At 36.9% G+C, this 14,927-nt stretch overlaps 1 protein-coding gene across 1 annotated transcript; it reads right to left on the bottom strand.

Moving 5' to 3' along the window:
* Window positions 1-914: 914 nt before the first annotated feature.
* On the bottom strand, window positions 915-14,601 carry LOC112621682 (hyaluronidase-4-like). Its single transcript, XM_025381080.1, is given in 4 exon segments — window positions 915-955; window positions 958-1,363; window positions 8,982-9,071; window positions 13,681-14,601. Coding segments are annotated over 4 exon segments (1,458 nt in total).
* Window positions 14,602-14,927: the final 326 nt, after the last annotated feature.

The raw sequence follows: 14,927 nt of genomic DNA, 5'->3' as shown, positions 1-14,927 counted from the left end.
ATACAGTACTTAGATACAGACCAACAAGTATCACATAAAAGGATTTCTCATATAAATTCTATTTTATGGGAGTCTAATACAATTTATCTTCTGATATTGATGATTGCTAAATGAATTTCCAAGGGTGCTGGTGATACTTGGGTAAAGTTGAACCCCCCACAGCATTCATATAGGTTCGCTTTCACTCACATAACTTAGCATCCTGTGATCACTTATAATATTTAGGGATCCCCAATTACTGGAGTGCAAACAGTGATTTGCTTTTGCATCTGCTATTCCCTATTCCAAGAATGTATTTCCTAGGATATATTTGTGACTGCTCCTGCCTTCAAGACATCCCATCAGAGAGGCTTTGACTCTCTTATATTTCCAGTGTTCCCTCAAACTCCCTAATCCTTTTACCCCTCATTATTACTCTCCAGAGCACTTGCAACCACCAAATATATGTGTGTTTGTTAGTGTATTGGGTTAAAAAAAATTTTTTTTGAGACAGGGTCTCACTTTGTCACTCAGACTAGAGTGCAGTCACACAATCGTAGTTCCCCACAGCTTTGAACTCCTGGGCTCAATGATCCTCCCAAGTCAGCCTGCAAAGTAGCTGGGACTACAGTCTACACCACCACACTCAGCTATTTTTTACATTTTTTGTAGAGATGGGATATTGCTATGTTGTCCAGACTTGGTTATTGCTTATTTATCATTGTTCATTTTCCCACAAGTATTTAAGCTCCCTGAGAGCAGGTATATTCAATTTCTTTTCCCTATTGCCTTGCATGAGGTAAACACCCAGTAAATAATTGCTATTTCAATGAATGGCATCAGTGACTACCTTTTTTATTTTTATTTTTTACTTTAAAGTCAATACATATTTTGGGAGAGGTTTGAGGTTGAAAAAAATCAACACTTGCTACTGTTTAGTATTTCAAGGAAAAATTGGCGTTGTAGTAAGGGCTAAAAAAATTTTTAGCAGGATCACAGGAAAAGCCATACTGAGAAAAACTAATAAATTAAAGTTAACAGTAGGAGCCTTATTCATCTCTCTTAGGAGATCTGAAGAGTGATCCTGACAAGATGGTCCATGCCAGCCGAAATAGCAGTGACACACAAATCCATTCTTCATAGCTGTTATTGTCTTCTGTTTATTGTGTTCAGAAATGATGAATCTGAAACTCTTGTTTAGAACATATTTCTTACCACTGCTTTCAGGCATATGCAGATAGAAGGAGGACTCAGGTGTTTTTCTAATACATCTTCCGTGATTGTTACATAGACTCTGACTGCAGAGCTTGGCTGCCGATGTCACATTCACAGCATAACGGCCCAAAGGCCCTCGGATAGATTGTTGCATAGATAAGCAGTTCTCCTGTAGGAAAAACAGAAATCTACTTAAAGCACTCTCAAAGTGTGCTTCCATTATCCAGGCAGTATTAATGCATTAATGCCTGAAGTTTTACATTTGGTAAGGCTGAGAAGGAAGAGCATTTCTGTGGATTAGCTATTTAAAGGAGGGACTAAACCTTTATAGGGTCATGTGAGTATGAGCCATGCCTTTAATTGGGAAGACTATGAACCAACCAAATTCATTGGTGAAGATGATCTCACAGTGTCCCAGTAGAGACTGGTCCTTAATGTAAAGATATATTTGTAGTAATACTTTTAAAAGATATCATTAATATAGGGATGGTTTGTTAAAATTTAACTTTACTTGTGAAACATTTTCAATGCTGATACTCAATATATTTTAACATTAGGTCAGATTTTTCAAAAACTACCAAGTCATCCTATTCTTCTCTCTACCTCTGATGAGATAACAATTCTCCTAAAGTTGATGAGTTCTCATCCACATTTTTATAACTTTACTAGGGGTGTGTGTGTGTGTGTGTGTGTGTGTGTGTGTGTAATTATGAACAAGAGGGGGTATTATTTTGTGCTTTTTAATCATTTACATACATATATCATGTAGGATATTTTTGCAACTTGCTTTTTGAACTTAATATTTTCCATTTTTTATGTTGATACATGTAGCATTTTTTCATTTTAATTGCTGTTCAATATTTCATAATATAAATATAACATACTTTACTTGTCCATAAGTCAGTTTTTAGGAGGTAGAATATAAAAGATCATTATTTACATGAAATGCTAGTGTTACTTGTACATTGCATATAGGGTCCAATGATAGCAGGTAAGAATGTCTTCCCACAAGTCTACCATTGGGTATTTCATTGATGTGTCCATAGCACTGGGCTTTAACTTTAGGACACATTTCTGTACATTAATGATCATATTGTGCAGTTAGGATGGGCAATCCTAATTGAAATGATATTATCAGCTAACCCAGAAGAGCCTGACTGGAATCTTGATAAATGTCTGCCTTGATCCACACAGGTAGGATCATGGAAAAATTCTAGTAAATTAATTAGTAATATAAATTGAGTTTTCTATTAGCATTTAATTATTTATTTTATCTATATTTAAACTCATGCATAATTTAAAACCAATTAAGCTTAGAACAGTGGGATATTTTCTCAGTGAGAGGAGGCCCCAGAACTGTGACTCCATCTGGTAAAGATTTGGGAGATTCAAATTGAAAGTCATAAGGCAGAATAAAGTTCTTAATTGACAGGTAGTTGAACAAGGCCAGCACTTCGGCAATAGTAAATTCTGAAGATCATGTAAGCAATATTATTTGTTACAGACACATTCAATCTGCGGCAGTCTCATACTATATTTAGAAACACACGCTGTTTTTAGTCAGGACAAGACTCCTTGTCTGAGGCATCTGAGGAGGTTTCTAAGAAAGACACAGTAAAACAAAACAGGCAAACAATTGAAGCAAAGGAAAGAAAAGAAAAGGGCGGTTGGGAAGGAAAAAAGAGGAAGGACGAAAAAGCAACCAAGAAAGACAGAGGTCGGGAGGAGTCAAACGAAGACAACATAGAACACTGGCAAATATAATCAACTTCAACTTGGGCATTCCCTGTTCTGTCACAGCCGTCCTCCTTGCAATACCTTCTTCACTTAGCTTCCAGAAGATCACATCCCTGTTTTGTCCCCAACCTCACTAGATGTTCCTTCTCAGTCTTCTTTACTGGCTCCTGTTCATCTTTCCTACATTTAACACTGGAGTGCCCCTGGCTTAAATCTTAGACCTCTTCTCTTCTATAGCTGTACTATTTCACTGAATAAACTCATCCCATCTCATTACTTTAAATACAATCCCCAAATGTGTATCACCCAGACCTTATCCCTGAATTGATTGTGTACCCACCTACTTACTTGACATCTCTGCCTGGATGTCTTACAAGCATTTCAAACTTAACGTACTCCAACATAATCTACTGACCCTCTTCCCAGAGTTCCCCATCTCAGCATAAGCCAACTTCCTCTTTCCAGTGCCTCAGGAGCAAAACCTTGGAGTTATTCATCACTCCTTTTCCCGCTTACAGTTAATCCATCAGCAAGTCCTTTTCAGTCTACCTTCAAAATATATCCCGAATTCAACCCTTGCTACCATTCTGTTTCAGGTCACTAATAGCTCTCGCCTGGATGATTGCCTCCCAACTAGTCTCACACAATCTGTTCTAAATACAGTAAGCATACATATGTTTCTCTCTATAATTAAGTAAAATAGGAATCAACAATAAAAGAAGTAGACACAAAAATCCTAGTTTTTTACAGATTAAAAATACCCTCCCAAGTAGCAATTTGGTCCAAAAGGAAATCTTTTAAATTACAATTTCAAATTCATTAGAAAAATAAAAACAACTGGAATACTACATGTTAAAATATGTTAATACATCCAAAGTAATTTTCAATGTCAATGCCTAGTCATAAGTGCTTTTGTTTACTGGGTGATCCAATTATCAAACCAGAAACAAGGCATTTTGGCATTGGCTTTCACCTGGACTCCCATTCAGCTATACAGTAGTGTGCACTAGTAGCTGATGGGGTGCTGAGTGGCACGCTTTCCACTTAAGCTTTTTTCTATGCTTCCTATTCCCTCAACTTTCTGCATCTTAGTCACTTTTCCACTTTTAGAAGCTCCACCTTAGTGGCTACCTGCTTCATTGAATCAGTGCATTTCCTATCTCTGTCTATTATCAGAAGCTGGTCACCAATTTCCTAGAACCCAGCAAGTGAAATTCTACCTATTATGGCAAACTTTCTTGACTTTCGGTGTATCTGGAGCGTTCACTAAATTTCTAAAATTAGCTTCTAATTTTAAATCTTTATCCAAAGAAATGTGCACCTTTTTGTGGAAGTTTATCCTCTACTCTGTCTTTGGATCTGAAAGAAATGTCCTAACATTTTAAAGCATGCTAATACTAGATGCAAAAGTAATACTTTTTATTGCAACAGCTTTGATTATTTAACATAGAGGAATAAAATAATAAATTAAACAAGCATTCAATTCAAGAACTTAGAAAAATAATTTTTTAGAAAGCAATCTCATGAAAAGAAATAATAAAGTTAAAAGTATAAATTTTTGAATTAGAAAATTGAATTGATAAAGAGTGGGTCTTCAAAAAAAGAAAACCATCAAACACTTATATCTGACAAGCCTAACTAATCAAAAAAAGAAGAGTCATGATTGATTGATTGATTAAGTGGTTGAACTCAGTCTCCAATTCATTGATAATGCATAGCTTGAAGCATCTACCCATTGTTTCACCCTTTGTGAAATGGTTGGTTCTTGAGGCATGGTCAGCCCTCATCATAAAACTATTAGGTGTGATTATATCCACCCTAAACAAAGATACTCCCAGATTACCACCCAGAAACCAAGGACAAAGGCCAGATCTCTCTTTGGGAAAAGCCAGATTCTTTATAACCCATTGTCTCTCCATCTCACTACCTCCTCTTCTATTTTACTATGAAAGTTTTGATTATATCAACCTTAATTATTGCTTCTAGAGTTGGATTTGTCAGCCTTTTGGATGTGATTCCATGACTATTTCAGCTGCTCTAAGGAAAGATGATCTGTATTTAAAGATTCACATCAGGAATCTAAAAGAGAATTTTGTCTATGTGACAGCTTGGATTTAATCAGACCATCCCAAATACATGCTTCAATTAGGAGAAACCTGTTAAACCATTTATATGTAATGTGGTTAAAAAAAGACAGGAACTTTACATATAACTTATAAAAATGTGATATACTACATAAACAGTAAGAAAAATAAAAATCATATGACCATCTTACTAGATGCAGAAAAAGCATTTTTTAAAAATTTAACACCCCTTCACAGTAAAAACTCTTACAACAATAGGTATAGAAAGAATGTATCACAACATATAAAGGCCATATATGACCAGCCCATAGCTAACATCATAGTCAATGATGAAAAGTTGAAGCTTTTTCTCTAAGATCAGAAATAACACAAGGATACTCACTCTAATCATTTCTCTTTTATTCATTTTAGTTTAATTATTTTCCTTTAAGAGATGGAGTCTGGCACCCAGGCTGAAGTGCAGTAGCACAATCATAGTCCATTACACCTTTGAAATCCTAGGTTCAAGTCATTCTCCTGCTGTAGCCTCCTGAGAAGCTAGGACTACAAGCACACACCAACACACCTGGCTAGTTTTTTCTTTTTTACTATTTGTAGAGATGGTGTCTCATTATGTTGCCCAGGCTGGGTTTGAACTCATGGCCTCAAGCAACCTTCCTGCCTCAGCTTCCCAAAGTACTGGGATTATAGGCATGAGTCATCTCATCCAGCCAACTCTGACCACTTCTATTCAACATAGTACTAGAAGTCCCAGCTAGAGCAATTAAGCAAGAAATAAAAATGAATCTGAATTTAAAACTACCCTTGTTGCAGATGATATAATTCTATATATAGAAAACCCTAAAAACTACAAAAAAAATGTCATAAGTAATAAAGAAATTCAGTAAGGTTGCAGTATACAAAATCAACATATACAAATTAATTGAATTTCTATTCATTAATAGTGAGCCATCTGAAAAGGAAACTAAGAAAACAATTCCATTTACAATACCATTAAAAATAATAAAATCCTTAGGAATAAACTTAACCAAAAAAGTGAAAGACTTGTACATCGAAAACTACATAATATTGATAAAAGGCGTTAAAGGAGACATAAATAAAAGATAACTTATGTTTATGGACAGAAAAACTTAATATTGTTAAAATGTCCACACTGCCCAAAGTGATCTGCAAGTTCGATGCTATCCCCATCAAAATCCCAATGGCAATTTTTACAGAAATAGAAAACAAAAAACTAAACTTTATATGGAACCACAAAAGGCCCAGAAGAGCCAAAATAACCTTCAGAAAGAACAAAACTGGAGGCTTCACATTTCCTCATTTAAAAATACATTACAATTCTACAATAAATAAAACACTATGTTACTGGTATAAAGGAAGATATACAAGTCACAGGCACAGAATAGAGAGGCCAGAAGTAAACCCACACATATATGATCAACTGATGTTTGACAAGAGTGCCAAGAACACAACAGAGAAAAGATAGTCTCTTCAACAGATGGAGCTGGGAAAACTAGATATCCGTATGCCCAGAAACGAAATTGGATCCCTATCTTACACCACACACAAAAGTCAATTCAAACTGGACTAAAGACTTACTTAACATTAGACCGAATACTCTAAAATGCCTAAAAGAAAACACACGGGGAACGCTTCCTGACACTGGTCTTGGCAATTATTTCTTAGACATGACACCAGAAGGACAGGAAACAAAAACAAACGTGGACAAATGGGATGCATCAAACTGAAAAGCTTTTGCATAGCAAAAGAAACAGCAGTGTGAAGAGATAACCTATAGAATAGTAGAAATATTTCCAAACCATATATCCGATAGAGGTCAATATCCAAAATATATAAGGAACTTCTATGACTCAGCAAAAAATCCAAATAACCCAATCAAAAATTAAGCAAAGGACTTGAACAAACATTTCTCCAAAGAAGACATACAAAGAGCTAATAGGTATATGAAAAGATGCTCAAAATCATTACTTATCGGGGAAATATAAATCAAAACAATGAGCTATCACCTCACACCTGTTAGGATGGGTATAATTTAAAAAATAAAAGATAACAAGTGTTGAAGTTGTAGAGAAGTGGGAACCCCCAAATCCTGTTGATGGGAATGTTAAATGGTACAACAGCTATGGAAAACAGTATGGAAATTCCTCAAAAAATTCTAACTATAACTACTATGTGATTCAGTATATACGCATATACACTTCTGGATATATAAAAGAAGTGAAATTGCAATCTCAAAGAGATGTCTGCATTCCCATGTATATTGCAGCACTATTCACAATAGCCAAGAAATGGAAACAATCCAAGTGTCTGTTGACAGATAAATGAATAAAGATAATTCGCTATATACATACAATGAAATAGTAGTCAGCCTTTTAGAAAGAAGGAAATAATGTCCTTTATAACAACCAGATGAACCTGGGGGGGCATTACTCTATGTGAACTAAGGCAGTCACAGAAGGACAAATGCTACATGATTGTACTTAGGAGGTATCTAAAATAGTAAACTCGTAGAAGCAGAGAATACAGTAATAGTTGTAAGGGGCTGAGGGTGGGAGAAATGGGAAGTTGTTATTTAAAGGTTGCAACTTTTCAGTTATGCTAGATAAATAAGTTAGAGATATGCTAGTTCAGTTCCCCTAGATAAATAAGTTCGAGAGATCTCCTGTACAACATAGTGTCTATAGTTAATAATGTATTAAGCAATCCAAAATTTAAGAGGGTAGATTTCATATTAAGTATTCTTATAAGAAAAGAACAGAATAGATTGTTAATTTTTTTTTTTTTTTTTTTTGAGATGGAGTTTCACTCTTGTTGCCCAAACAAGAGTGCAATGGCGTGATCTCGGCTCAGGACAACCTCTGCCTCCCGGGTTCAAGTGATTCTCCTGCCTCAGCCTCTTGAGTAGCTGGGATTACAGGCATGCGCCACTATACCCAGCTAATTTTGTATATTTAGTAGAGACGGAGTTTGTCCATGTTGGTCAAGCTAGTCGCAAACTCCTGAACTCAGGTGATCCACCCGCCTGGGCCTCCCAAAGTGCTGGGATTACAGGCGTGAGCCAACGCGCCCAGCCAGAACAGAGTAGATTGTTAATAAATCTTTATATACAAATAGATTTTTCTCCCACATGCATTTCTATAACAGGTAATCAGCAAAGTAAATAATCATTTTGGGGCCGGGTACGGTGGCTCACGCCTGTAATCCCAAGACTTTAGGAGGCCGAGGTGGGCTGATAGCTTGAGGCCAGGAGTTTGAGACCAGCCTGGCCAACATAACAAAACCATGACTCTACTAAAAATACAAAAAATAAGCCAGGCATGGTGGCACATGCCTGTAGTCCCAGCTAGTCAAGAGGCTGAGTCACGAGAATCCCTTGTACCTGGGAGGCAGGGGTTGCAGTGAGCCGAAATTGCGTGACTGCACTCCAGTCTGGGTGACAGAGTGAGACTGTCTCACCCCCCCCCAAAAAAAAAGAAAAAAAAGAAAAAATTATTTATCATTTTTGGAGCATCTGCCCTCCTTAGTGCAAATGAAATAATTTTTCATTTTTAAAATTTATTATTTTTTGTTTGTCACATATATATTATGCCATGTAATCTACCAAAATCCTGCAGAGGAGGTTTTATTTTAGTCCAGTTTTTTAGTTGGAGAAGCTGAGACTCAGAAATGTTAATTAACATGCTCAAAATTACACCCCTAGGACATAAACATCAGTTTCTCACTTAGCTGCCTGATTAGAATGATTGCGCTCTTTCTACCCTTCTACTAACCACAATGGCTGGTATGGAGTAGATGCTCAATGTTAGACCCTGTACTTTTTGAATTTCACTAAGGTCAAGTAAGCAGATAATCAGCAACCATTTGACCCTGATGCGAAAAAAAAAAAAATTTTTAAACCAATCTCAAAAGTGTGTTCAAGTTGCTGACAGAGAAATCATTGCTTACCTTTGAAGCAGAATATTCATATCCTCCCCACAATATTACTCCCGCTGCCCCCAATGCAGCACTTTCGCCAATTGTATGCACTAAGTCCTCCTAGAAAAGAGAGGTATCAGGAGTAGTTTCCACCAAGTCAAATTTTGTCACTGATAATGCAATAATAAGACTCAACCCCTCAACTGTGGTAAGGAACACATTAATAACGGTATCTTTGTTTCTAAAACAAAGGACTATACCACAGGGTAAATACTGCATGATCTCAGATAGAATCTGAAAAAGTTGATCTCATGGAAGTGGAGAGTAGAATGGTGATTATCCGAGGCTGAGGTGGTTAGGAGGGAGAGGGGATTGAGGAGATGTTGGTTAAATAACATATAATTACAATTAGATAGGAGGAATAAGTTCAAGAGATCTATTGTATAGCATGGTGTCTATAGGTAATGACAATATATTGTAGTCTTGAAAAATGCTAAGAGAGCGGATATTAAGTGTTCTTAAAAATAACTGTGAGGTCATGAATTTGTTAATTAGCTAGATTTAACCATTCTACAATGTCTATATACCTCAAAACATTATGTTGTATATGATAAATACATACTACAATTGTATATGTTGATTAAAATATAAATTTTAATACACAGAAAAAAAAGCATTTCTTTTAAATAAAGCTATCATACAAAAAAATAAAACAAAAGACTATAGCAGAATTGGAAAAGGTGATACTGCCTTAGATTCTTACATTTACTTGAGAAATATTTGCAATGTTCCAGGCAATATTCTAAACACTGAGAATATAAAAGTGAAATAGATTTCAATTCCTGTTCTTGAAGGAATGGTTTTTAGTCTAATGGTTGAGACAGACATATAAACAAGTGACTATAATATAATAAGATAATTTTTATATTAGTAGTACTCACAAGGCATATATAAATTAGAAGTGCTTAATACTTCATGGAAGAGTCTGGGAAGGCATCCTTGAACAGGTTAAATTTCAGATGACTCTTGGGAATGAGAATCAGTAGACTCTTGAGAATGAGTATGAATTCACAAGACAGTCTAGAGAGAGCAGAGTTTTATATCCACAAGGGAGAATAAGAGCAGAGACTCAGATCCGGGCAAAATCACAGTCCATCCGGAGAACTCCCAGCACTTCCTTGTGGTAAAGCGTACAGAATTTGGTAAGTAAGAACATATGAATTTCTATGTATAAACAGAATCCAAATACAAACATAAAAATGCTGTTTTAAAGTGTTAAGACAACTGGCCAGGCGCAGTGGCTCACACCTGTAATTTCAGCACTTTGGAAGCCCAAGGCAGACAGATCACTTGAGGTGAGTAGTTCGAGACCAGGCTGGGCAACACGGTGAAACCCTACCTTTACTAAAAATACAAAAATAGCCAGTCATGGTGGTGCTTGCCTGTAATCCCAGCTACTCGGAAGGCTGAGGCAGGAGAGTCTCTTGAATTCAGGAGGCGGAGGCTGCAGTGAGCCAAGATCCTGCCACTGAACTCCGGCCTGGGTGACAGAGTGAGACTCCATCTCAAATAACTAAATAAATGCAAAAATTTAGTGCTGGAAAGACACAAACTTGCAACTTTGATTCTTTTTTCTTTTTGCATATAAAGAATGCATTGGAGGCCCGGCATGGTGGGTAATCCCAACACTTTGGGAGGCTGAGGTGGGTGGATCACCTGAGGTCAGGAGTTCGAGACCAGCTTGATCAACATCGTGAAACCCCATCTCTACTAAAAATACAAAAATTAGCCAGCGTGGTGGCACACGCCTGTAATCCCAGCTACTTGGGAGGCTGAGGCAGGAGAATCACTTGAACCAGGGAGGTGGAGCTTGCAGTGAGACAAGATCGCACCATTGCACTCCAGCCTGAGCGACAGAGCGAGACTCCATCTCAAAAAAGAGAAAGGAATGCACTGGAGGGGAAGGTCAAGATAGTACAGGCAGGAACACCAATTAGGAGGTGATAGAAATTGTTCGGTGAGAAATGATGATGCCTCAACAAAGGTAGTGTCAGTCCTTGTAAAGCAGAGGGAACAGATTGAAGAGTTATTCGGAAATAAAGATGGGTAAGTTTTAGTTACCTATTGGATAATGGAAAGAGGAGAAGGGAGGCAGCCAAGTGAATTTAAAATTGGGTGACTATGTAGATTACAGTTCACCAAGATAAGAAACTGAGGATGTTATGCTAATGAATATAGGCCAAGAGCAAAGAAGTAGGAAATAGGGAGAGATGGGAGATAAAGGGGATGACAGATGGAGCAATCTGCATTCTTTTCTCCCCAACAAGGTATGGAGAGTCAGAGATCCAGTGCAAAGGTGGAGTGCTCACAGACTGCAATGAGTCAATTGTCACACCACTGTAAGCTTTCCTGCGTGGTAGGAAGGTTTCAGCAATACTGGTATTTATGTTCTGCAATTTGTCTAAGTAATACAATAAGAAATGAAATCATTCTTCCGTTATACTGACTAGTATCACATTCCTTAAACCTAAATGTAGTCACTTATTTTAATTGAGACACTCCTGAAGGCAAATACCAATCAGAACTGGTTTTTAAAACATGCATTGGAAAGTTATGTTACTTAGACAAAAGGTGAGAAAAACCCATACTGTTTTTTGATATGTGATACATGGAAAGCAATAGGAAAGCATTAAAACAATTCAATATAATGCTCAGGTGATTCTATATATTTTGGTGAGTGAAGAATGCAGTCTATTGATTTCTAAAGTAGAGCTCAGAGGTGATACTTAACCTATAATTTACTTTAAAAGTCTAATGTACCCACAAAAATTAAAAATAAAAAAGATTAAAAAGCCTAAAAGCACAAAAAATAGGAAAGCAATGAAAAGCTTTTATGAAAATGTGTCTCATCTCATTCTCCCGTTTTCTCTCAAGGTGAACTCTTTGACTGCATGAATCATTATTATTTTCTACTGTTATTACTAATAACATGTAATTCCTGACACAATGTAGGCACTCAAGAATTTCTGAATGAATAAATATAACTCAGGTTTTTTTCTGAAAAGGATTTAAGAACGTAAAATGATTTGAGAAAGCTGGCATCACTTGAGGAATATCTTAGCAAGAAGACTTTGGTAGGCATGACTGATATCCTAAAATACCTGGACAACTGGCTTTTGAAAGAAGGATTTGATGTATTCTATGTTGCACCAGAAGGTAGAATTAGAACTAGTGGTATGAAGTTATTGGAGGCAAAGTAGATTAAATATACTCAAAAACTTTCTAGGAATTAATATTTCCCCCAGACGGCAGTTTTCCTTCTAATGTAAGAAGCGCCCCCATCAAAAAGTGTTAAAGTAGAGGCAGGATGAGAAAGGGTTTTTATTTAGGTAGGAGATGGGTTAAGTGCCCATGAGATTCTTCCAAATTTTTGTCATAATGCTATGATTCTTTTCCTTCTAAACTTATTGAATGATACTGAGTAATCCTGCAATGTCAAGTCTAATTAATAATATTTGGATTTTATTCTGAAATATTTAGGAAGAATTGCTACTGCTTTTCAATGGTTTTAAATGGCCTTATCTCAAACCTAAGTGGTCTACGTAAGCTGTGTATTGTCTATACAACAGCTTTGCTTCTGTGTTGGGTACTGCCATAAAGAATTGTTGGCTGTCAGGTGTGGATGGAGATTTGAAGGTTTTCTTATCTAGCCACCCATCCAATGATTGAATCCTTACGATAATGTCCTATGTGACAATCTAGTTCAAGTTTGAACACTTGCCATGTCTTCAAACTTATTATCTTCTAAACAAGCTCATCCCCACATCTGTAGGCTTCCAGCTTTGTGTTCAGTCTAAAGACAGTATCTGTTTCCTTATATAAACCAGTTTTAATGCCTTGACAATAACCACTAGATTGCACTGTAGACTCTTAAAGACAAAATCAAGAGAATCTATGTAATTTTTTCAGTTAGCCTAGCTAATTAAAACATACAAATGCAATATAATGAGAAATGTAGCTGGTTAATAATTTACCCCGAGCTCTATGTTGTACGTTTTTGATTTGGAAAATTGCCTTTTCATATTAAGAAGTTCGTTCTAGGCCGGCTGTGGTGGCTCACCCCTGTAATCCCAGCACTTTGGGAGGCTGAGGCGGGCAGATCACGGGATCAGGAGATCGAGACAATCCTGGCTAATATGGTGAAACCCTGTTTCTACTAAAAATACAAAAAAAATTAGCTGGGCATGGTGGCGGTTGCCTGAAGTCCCAGCTACTCGGAAGGCTGAGGCAGGAGAATGGCGTGAACCCGGGAGGCGGAGCTTGCAGTGAGCCCAGATAGCGCCACTGCACTCCAGCCTGGGCGACAGAGCGAGACTCCTTCTCAAACACAAAATAAAAAATAAGTTAGTTCTAAAATTTCTCTCTGGTTAAAATTACTCTATCTGTTACATTATTTAAATCAAGTTTAACATCTGTTCTGTAGGAAACTCCTGTGAATGCTAAGCTGGTAAGAATCATTACCCGAAAGTGTTAAGTGCACATCTAATTGTCAGTGACATTTTTCAGCACTGAGTTGACATTTGAAGAAATATACATGCTTAAAAGAGAATAAGATTGTGTTGCTAAGGGAAAATAAATATCCTAAAACATTTATGTGGAGGCTTTATATAGTTATTCTACAAAATTTCCATTTAAAAAAAAAAAAATGTGAGTGACTGCTTTTCCTTACCTGTGATAGAGCTTCAGTACTATGCAAATAAAATGGCCTGGAAAAAATAAAAACCGGCAAAACATAGTCATGTCTAGCCATTTCAGCAATCCTCATGGCTTCTCTCACCCGATAGTGAACAAATTTCAAAGCATTTAAGCTTGACTTCAGTATTTTATCCAAATATATTGAAGGATAAAGCGCTGCGCTTTTCTCCCACAGCCACAGGAGTTGGTCATTGCGGAGAATTTCATCATTCGGACAATTACCTGTGTACGTCTCTGGATTTATTCTGTAATCATAATTGTAGCAGTCTGGGTAGAGATAAAAGCCCCATAAACATTTTGGTCTCATTTCTAAAGCCAATGTGAGAGTAACGTTCATGAAATTTTTTCCAGCATTTTCAAATTCCTCTCGGGCAACTGTTTCCACTTTCATTTCTGACCAATAAGGATGATGGTTTCTAGTGAAGGCTAAAGAGTGGTTGTTATATATTATTCGGCTGCCCCGATTTCTATCCCACTGGGGTTTCCAACTTTCCCAGTCAATAACAACAAGTCCTTCTGATCTCCACCAAGGGACAGCTTCTCCGATGTCATCAGCAGCTTTCCTAAGATGTTCAGAAAGGCTCACGTTCTGCGGTATTCCTCCATTAAAGGATTTTCCATCTTGAGAGAAGTAGGGGTAATACCCTAATTCGTTTGGATAAATTATGGCAATTTTTGACCCACTCTGAGTCTCTAAAGGATTTGATATAATGTTAAATACTTGAAGATTCATATTCACGTTGAAGAAAGGCATACAGTACATTGTTGGGGCTGCCCAGAAAATGCTGAAAGGCTGGCTGTCGATCACCGGAGGCATTGCTGGTTTGAGGGCTGCCTGAGTTAACAGGATGAAGAGTGGCAGCACTCCTAACCATGCCACCCATGGGTTACACATGGCTTGAGGTTTGCAGCATTACAGCAGTCTCCTTAAAAATAATAAGCAAAATATCATACATAATGGAGTCAAATGTCCCTTAAGTTTTGTGGTATACAGTGAATAGACCAAATATTTTAAAATATCTTTCAGGTTTATTAACATCTAGGCCAATATAGATATTATAGTCTATATATGGATATTATAGGCCAATGTAGTTTCATCGCAACAAGGGAGGATGAGTGGGGCTTTTTTTTTTTTTCACTTGAAATGTGAAAAAAAATCTAGTCAATAAAAACTATAAAAAGTTTCACACATTCGTCAGCTACACAAACTCTAGCTGCTAG

Source organism: Theropithecus gelada, chromosome 3, assembly GCF_003255815.1.
Source record: "Theropithecus gelada isolate Dixy chromosome 3, Tgel_1.0, whole genome shotgun sequence".
In the NCBI taxonomy this organism is placed as follows: domain Eukaryota; kingdom Metazoa; phylum Chordata; class Mammalia; order Primates; family Cercopithecidae; genus Theropithecus; species Theropithecus gelada.
The sequence above is the reverse complement of the archived record's forward strand: the minus strand, read 5'-3'. Positions and strand labels throughout refer to the sequence as shown.